Below are 7,745 nucleotides of genomic sequence, written 5' to 3'. Positions count from 1 at the left end.
CAGTAGCTCACAAAGTGGAATTTTTGGAGGAGGAGGAGGAGATTGAATTTATACCCCGCCCTTCACTTGGAGTCTCAGAGCGGCTTACAAACTCCTCTCCCTTCCCCTCCCCACAACAGACACCCTGTGAGGTGGGTGGGGCTGAGAGAACTCTGACACAAACTGCTCTTTTTTTTTGCTCACAAGACTCCACAGCTTAGAGGGAACATTGCCCCCCATGATTCAAAACACTGTGCAACACTGTATGACCGATCCCTACTTGTCATTTCTGTTTTCTCTTTCCCCTCTCCTCCAGCTGCGGATCTGGGTGTTTCCCGAAGGCACCAAAAACTACTACACCACCATGCTGCCATTCCAACATGGAGCCTTCCATCTGGCTGTGAAAGCCCAGGTGAGATCATCTGCCTCTCAGTCTTCCCTGTTGGTGTGTGTTAGGGATGCCAGCCTCCAGGTGGGACCTGGGGATCCCTTGAAGTTACAGCTAAACTGCAGACTACAGAGATCCCGGAATTACAGCTCATCTCCAGACTACAGAGATCAATTCCCTTGGAGAAAATGGATGATTTGGAGGGTGGATTCTATGGATGAACCCCAGGCTTCATCCCCAAATCTCCAGGAGATTCCCAAGCTGGATCTGGCAACCTGACCCCCCCCCCCATCCCCTGCCAGTGGCTGAGGAGGAGGGGGGGACCTTGCAACGCTAGGTGTGTGGGTAAAGTGCTGTTAAGTCACAGAAGACTTATGGTGACCCCTCATGGGGTTGTCAAGGCAAGAGACTTCAGAGGTGGATTGCAGTTGCTGCCTCTGCATAGTAACCCCCTACTTCCTTGGTGGTCTCCCATCCAAGTACAAACCAGGGCCTACCCTACTTAGCTTCTGAGTTCTGACAAGATCAGGTTAGCCTGGGACATCCTGGTCAGGGCTCAGTCTTCCATACCAGCTATTTATTCATATTGATAACTATGTACCTGAGCTCTTTAGGGTTGCCACTAGTCAGTGTTGCTTTCATCAGTTTAATTGTAACAAAGGCTCCAGACTGGGCATGCCACCACATATTGCCAGTCTATACCCATTGTTGGTAGTGACATGTAGAAATGATACACTGGCCAGTTGGGTTGGTTTATTCTCTTTTTTAGGGCACTCCATCAGGAGTTTTCACTCCATCAGGAGTTTTCTTATTTATTTAACCTATCTAAAGGAGCTAATGGAGCTATCTAAAGGAGCTATCTAATGGAGCTGCGGTGGCTCAAGTGGTTAAGACGCTGAAGTGCAGGCTGTGGGAGGTCAGTAGTTCAGCAGTTCGAGACCCGGGTGCCGCATGATGGAGTGAGCTCCCGTCTCTAGTTCCAGCTCCTACCAACCTAGCAGTTCGAAAGCAAGAAATTGCAAGTAGATAAATAGGCACCACTTCGGTGGGAAGATAACAGCGTTCCGTGCGCCTTGGTGTTTAGTCATGCCGGCCACATGACCACGGAAACGTCTTCGGACAGCGCTGGCTCTTCGGCTTTGAAATGGAGATGAGCACCGCAACCCTGGCTTTCGAGCAAGGGAATCTTTATCTTTACCTTTACCTTTAAAGGAGATAGTCATTGGACTCCTCTTTTAGTGGAAAAAAATCTATACCTAGCTAGTCTCAATACTTATAAGCCTATATCATCTACCACTCCACTGGTAACATTTGATGCCTTTCGCCAGTTTAAAGAGCCTTCCTTTTATTAAAGTGGATGTTCTGTTGGAAGAAGGCTTCCAGCCTAAAGCAGGAAACGGCCCACTAAATCTATTCCTTTGAGGCTTTAGGCTTTAGTTTGATATGGACATTGTCCTGGCTGCTCTGGCATAATTTATTTATTTAGAAAACGTTCATGCTGTCTCTCCAGGATCCTGTCTGAGGCAGCTTACAATTTTTTTTTTTAAAAAATGATAAATTCAAAACATTAAAAGATATGCATTAAAATTTAGCATTAAAAACTCAGCCCAGCATGAAAACACAGACCATAAAAACAGAGCCTTGTCACCTTAAAATAGTAGTTTCCAGACTAAAACAATATTAAAAAACCAATCCCTTATTCAGAAGCCTGGGTGAACAAAAACATTTTGGTCTGGCACCTAGAAGAAAGTAACATAGACACCAGGTGAGCCTTAAAGGGAAGGGCATTCCTCAAGCAAGGTGCCACTACAGAAAAGGCCCTGTCTCTGGTTTCCAGCTCACCTTACTTTGAAGGTAGGAGCATAGACAGCAGGCCCTGTGAAGCAGATGATAGTTGGTGAGCTGGACAATATGATAAATGCCTTACATCGGGAGAAGGCCAGCAGAACTGCTGATTTTTCTAGATTTCTCAGCAACTTTCATTACCATCAGCTGGGTGTCCTTTTGGAATATCTCATAGGTTTCGGAGATGGATTGGTTTTGCAGAGTCCCACTGCCTTTTTGGACAAATGTTGGTTTGGTGAGACTGCTGTTCTACTTTCTGGGAACAAGAGAATATGGTTCCTTAGGGGCCAAAATCATGGTTTTAATATCTGCATGAAACAGCTGGAAGAAGTTATCTGAATTTATGGACTCCAGGTCCATATCTCTGTGCTGGTAACATTCTACTTTGGATCTTCTCAACGAAGGCAGCGTCCTAGATTAAACTACTGCAATGTCCTCTGTGTGGGGCTACCCTTGAAGTTCAGCTAGCGCAAAATGCCATAGCCAGATTTATGTCAACTGTTAGTCAGTGAGCTATTCTATGACTATTAAAGCAACTGCACAGGCTTCCTATGTATTTCTGGAGCAAATTCAGGATTCTGGCCTTAGCCTGTCAAACACTGGACAATCTGGGTACCTTTTATCTCAAAGAGACTCTAACATGAATATCCCTGTAATTTAAGATTGATTGGAGAGAACTTCTCACTAGTTCTGTCTTTCAGGTAGACCAGATTGGACTCCATATATAAGAGGGTCTTTTCTGTGGTTTCTCTAGACCTCTGAAATGTCCTTCCGCATGAAACCCATTTGGGTCCCTCCCTGCAGGCATTCTGGACAGGAGAGGAAACCTTCCTGTTTTATGTTTGCCTTCTAAAACTGAGATCTCCCTGACTCCTGCTACCGTTTTAATCTAATGTTATATTGATTTTGATTGATATTTCAGTATCTTATTGGTATTTCATTGTTTTATATTTGTTATACACTGTTCTGAAAGCGTGGCTTAGAATCTCAGTAAACAAAGAAACCACCTAAAACCGCACAAAATGAGGGAGAATAAGACAACGGGCAAAAAATTCCCCCTATAACACCAGCAATCAGAGTAAGACTACTCGATGATCGATACAAATTTTATAAAAAGTTTTAATTGTGTGGCTTTGCACGGCAGGTCCCAGTCATTCCTGTGGTGATGTCCTCATACCGACCTTTCTTCAACAAGAAGATCCAAAGATTTATTCCAGGTAAGCGTAAGAGAGGATTGGAATGGGAATGAGTTTGGGAGGTGCCGACTTGGATTGTGAAATGCAGGCTTCCCGGGGCATTGCATCCCAAGCCTAAGTTAAATGTAGGAGCTCAACATGTGCTAAGCTATCCTGTTTCTCCACCTGTCCCAAACTTGCTTATCTCACCTCCTGAATCAGAATTTTTTTCCTAGTCTCAGAAGCCCATAGGAAACCAAGGAGGAAGCATGAGTACATGAGCCTGGCCTTTGCTGGATCAGGCCACTGGTCTATTTAGTCAAACATCCAGTTTCCCCACAGGGCTCATCTAGCTGGCCAACAAGGGGCACAAAGGCCAAAGCCTTTCTTAGTTGTTGCCCTCAGTAACTGGCATTTACAGGTACACTCCCTCTGTACATGAAGGCTCCATTTAGACTTCATAGCTAATGGTCGTTAATTGATCTATTCTCTATAAATCTATCTAAACCTGTTTCAATAAAAAAAACAGACGGAAGGGCAGGGTTGCCAGCTCTGGGTTGGTAAGTACCTGGAGATTTTGGGGGGTGGATCCTGAAGAGGGTGGAGCTTGGGGAAAGAAGGGACCTCAGCAGAGCCACAGACTCCAGAGCCGCCGTCTTCTCCAGGAGAATTGATCTTGGTCATCTGGAGATCAACTGTAATAGCAGATCTCCAGGTGCCACCTGGAGATTGGCAACCCAAGGAAAGGGGGTTGTGGCCTGAAAAGACTGGGGAAGGATTATGCACTTTCCTACATATCATTTCAGGAGCTGCGGTGGCTCAAGTGGTTAAGACACTGAACTTCAGGCTGTGGAAGGTCGGTAGTTCAGCAGTTCGAGACACGGGTGCCGCATGACAGAGTGAGCTCCCGTCTCTAGTTCCAGCTCCTGCCAACCTAGCAGTTCGAAAGCAAGAAATTGCAAGTAGATAAATAGGTACCACTTCGGTGGGAAGGTAACAGCGCTCTGTGCACCTTGGTGTTTAGTCATGCCGGCCACATGACCACGGAAACGTCTTCGGACAGCGCAGGCTCTTCGGCTTTGAAACGGAGATGAGCACCGCAACCCTAGAGTCAGATTCGACTGGCTTTCGAGCAAGGGAACCTTTACCTTTACCTTACATATCATTTCTCACATTACAACAACCTATATAAGCACTTCCAGGACACCTTCCAACCTTTGTCTGAGCAGCTAAACAACACTCTGCTTATGGCTTTTGGTCCCTCTGCCACAATGGCTTCATAGACTGCGCCCACACACCACTTGATATTGTGCTATCATGGTGCTACATCAAACCATCTGCAACTGAATTGTTCTTTGTGGACAAGAAAATCCAGTTTGCGAATGACTGCTATAGCACTATATGCAATAGTGCTATAACCAACCATACACGTGCGTATTCAGCCTCAGAATTCTTTCTTTCATCCCACGCTAGGTTCTCTTACTGCAGAGGTAACAGCATTCCGTGCGTCTTGGTGTTTAGTCATGCCGGCCACATGACCACGGAAAAGTCTTCGGACAGCGCTGGCTCTTCGGCTTTGAAACGGAGATGAGCACCGCAACCCTAGAGTCGGATTTGACTGGCTTTTGAGCAAGGGAACCTTTACCTTTTATAGGTGGAACACTTTGTCTGGGGCAAGTGATGCTCTGTATTCCTGGTGCTTGAGGGGCAACAGTGGGAGGGCTTCTGGAGTTCTGGCCCCACTGGTGGGCCTCCTGATGGCACCTGGGTTTTGGCCACTGTGTGGTGCAGAGTGTAGGACTGGATGGGCCATTGGCCTGATCCAGTGTGGCTTCTCTTATGTTCTTATTAATGAGGTACAGTAGTGTACATAGGATAGGGATGATAGGGACAGCTGCCCTAGACACGGGTCCACCGTGGACCTGGTGTTGCATATTATAATTCTGTCAGATTTAGTAACTTTTTCTTTTTAACAATTGGACCTGTTTTCAAAGTGGTTGTTGAAAAGTCAAGTATCAGATTGCTGGGAGGATTAGTGAGGGCAGCAGACCAGACAGAGCAGCATTTTTGCAGCTTTTTCACTGGCTCTGTGCCAACAGCCTAGTACTCAACTTGAGCATGATCAGCCACTGAATGCTGCTTCTGAAAAGATTTGAGAGATGAGACTTAAATGAGTTGCTGCAGATTGGACAGCAGCAGTTAGCAGGGGGTTTCTGCACAACACCTTCTACTGTGATTCACTGGAGGACAGCAGAAGCCTGGTCAATTAATTCCAGCAGCAGTGTACTTCAAGGACCATGCCCATTCTTATATAGGCCCATAACTGACTAATCACTCCTCACAGGGACCAGTGTAGAAGGAACTCAGTAACATCTCACTGACTATATACCGTATGTCAGCTCCAGTGGCTGGAATGCTGGACTAAGAATGGGGAGATCTGGATTCAAATCCCCACTTTGCCATGAAGTTCCACTGGGTGACCTTGGACCAGTCACTCTCTCTCGGCCTAAACTACTTCACAGGACTCTTGTGCAAATAAAATGGAGGCAGGGAAAACCATGCACGCCTCCCTGAGCTCCTTGGAGGAAGGGTGGGGCGGAGGGAAGACACAGAGAATTGGAAACCTGCCCTGGGCAGTGTTCCCTCTAAGCTGAGTTAGTGTGAGCTAGCTCAGAGTTTTTAAGGCTCTGGCTCACATATTTTTGTCTTTGCTCAGGAAGGATGGCTCCAGAGCAAACTAATTTATGTAGTAGCCAAATCGCTCACTCACAACTTTAATGCCAGCAGCTCACAAAGTAGAATTTTTGCTCACAAGACTCCACAGCTTAGAGGGAGCATTGGCCCTGGGTATAGGAGATGGTTAATTATTGCCCTTCAAGCTCTCCAGGGCTTCAGCCCCTTTCACTGGAAATGCCTGGGACTGCAGATGGGTCCAAAGCTGTGGCCCCTCTAAGATAGTAGGATGGGAAAGAATCAGATTCTTCTGACTTGGCAGGTACAGTCTGTTTTTCTTGCAGACACAAATGGACATTTCAATTTTAGCTGTATTCCAGACCTGTTAGCTATTGGGTATAAGAAATTGCTTTCAGATCCGGCTCTATACAGCAGTTCCTTTGTTCCCGGGTTCTTCTTCTACAGGGGAAGTGACAATCCGGATCCTCCCACCAATGAAGACAGAAGGGCTTGTTTCAGCTGATGTCCCGGAACTCACAGACCGTGTGCGGGAAGCCATGCTCTCCACTTTCCATGAGATATCAGAAGGCACAAGAGAGCAAGAATGAATCCCCAAGGAAGCCATCTGTTGCCAAGAAACTTAGAAACCATTCCTCCCCCCCTCACCTTGACACATAAAATCATGTTTAACTATAAAAAGTGTCAATGTTTGCTCAGAAACCAGGGATTTAAAAACAGCATGGGGTTACATCTGGGCATGAAAGTTGACTTGCCACAGGACAGTAAAAGAAGATAAGAGAAGACAATCAGGACAAGGGGGCTCAGTGGCATGGCATCTGCTTGGCATGCAGAAGGTCGCAAGTTCAATCCCCAGCATCCCTAGATGCAAGGATCAAATACTAGGTGCTGTGAAAGACCTCCACCCTGAGACCCTGGAGAGCCACTGCCAGTCAGTACTGATTTTGATTGACCAAAGGTCTGATTCAGTATAAGGCAGTTTCATGTGTCCATTTGCCCATTTTAACATTATTTGAAAACAGAACAGACTAAGGACAACAACAGTCAGCTGACATATTAGAGTAAGAAAACTTTAGAAAAAGGATTCTACAGTCTTTAGCAGAGTGTTCCAGTTCTCACTGGAATTCCTTTGTGCCATTCATTATTTAGGAAATAAGCAGCCATCTCTCCGTATTATGTGGCAAACACACACATTAGTTTTGGTCTGTGAAAGACTGGAGGGCAGGCCGCCGCTACCACCCAAGACATCTGCTGCCTTTGCTGTACGGGAAGGCAGCATTGTGAGGCGAGCACCTGTTGCCATAACAACCGACTCCAGCAAAGAAACGCCAGGGACAGCCTGGGTCCGGGCCAGAGTGATCCTGTTGGGAGGAAACCTTCACAACCAGATTGTGAGGCAAGACAGATGTCTCCTATGCCATCCCTGACAGCTGGACCCAAGGCCTGTACCCTTAATTTTGCCCTAGACAGCTCAGCCTGACCAGACTCAGGTAAACAAGGCTCAAGTAAATCCATCTCATTTTGTTACCCCCCCCCCTCCTTTTCCTATTGATCCCTTCCAGATCACACTGATGCATGTAGCATTAGCTCCTTCCCACCGTTCCTTTAGATCTATCAGGTTCATATGGGTGGCAAGTCATAGGCGAGTTCTGGGGAGGGGGTGTTCC

The 7,745-nt window shown here is 46.5% G+C and overlaps 1 protein-coding gene across 1 annotated transcript in view; it reads left to right on the top strand.

Moving 5' to 3' along the window:
- LOC107112867 (1-acyl-sn-glycerol-3-phosphate acyltransferase alpha-like) overlaps nucleotides 1-6,947 on the top strand; it is a 9,997-nt gene extending 3,050 nt beyond the window's left edge. The window contains exons 2-4 of the mRNA XM_015414100.1: nucleotides 296-391; nucleotides 3,357-3,429; nucleotides 6,526-6,947. Of these exons, the coding sequence (XP_015269586.1) occupies nucleotides 296-391; nucleotides 3,357-3,429; nucleotides 6,526-6,668 (312 nt within the window). The 3' untranslated portion in view covers nucleotides 6,669-6,947. The remainder of the gene's footprint in view (nucleotides 1-295; nucleotides 392-3,356; nucleotides 3,430-6,525) is intronic.
- Nucleotides 6,948-7,745: the final 798 nt, after the last annotated feature.

The sequence above is a fragment of the Gekko japonicus genome, unplaced genomic scaffold (assembly GCF_001447785.1).
Source record: "Gekko japonicus isolate JY-2015 unplaced genomic scaffold, Gekko_japonicus_V1.1 scaffold204, whole genome shotgun sequence".
In the NCBI taxonomy this organism is placed as follows: Eukaryota; Metazoa; Chordata; class Lepidosauria; order Squamata; family Gekkonidae; genus Gekko; species Gekko japonicus.
This window is presented reverse-complemented; position numbering and strand designations above follow the sequence as displayed.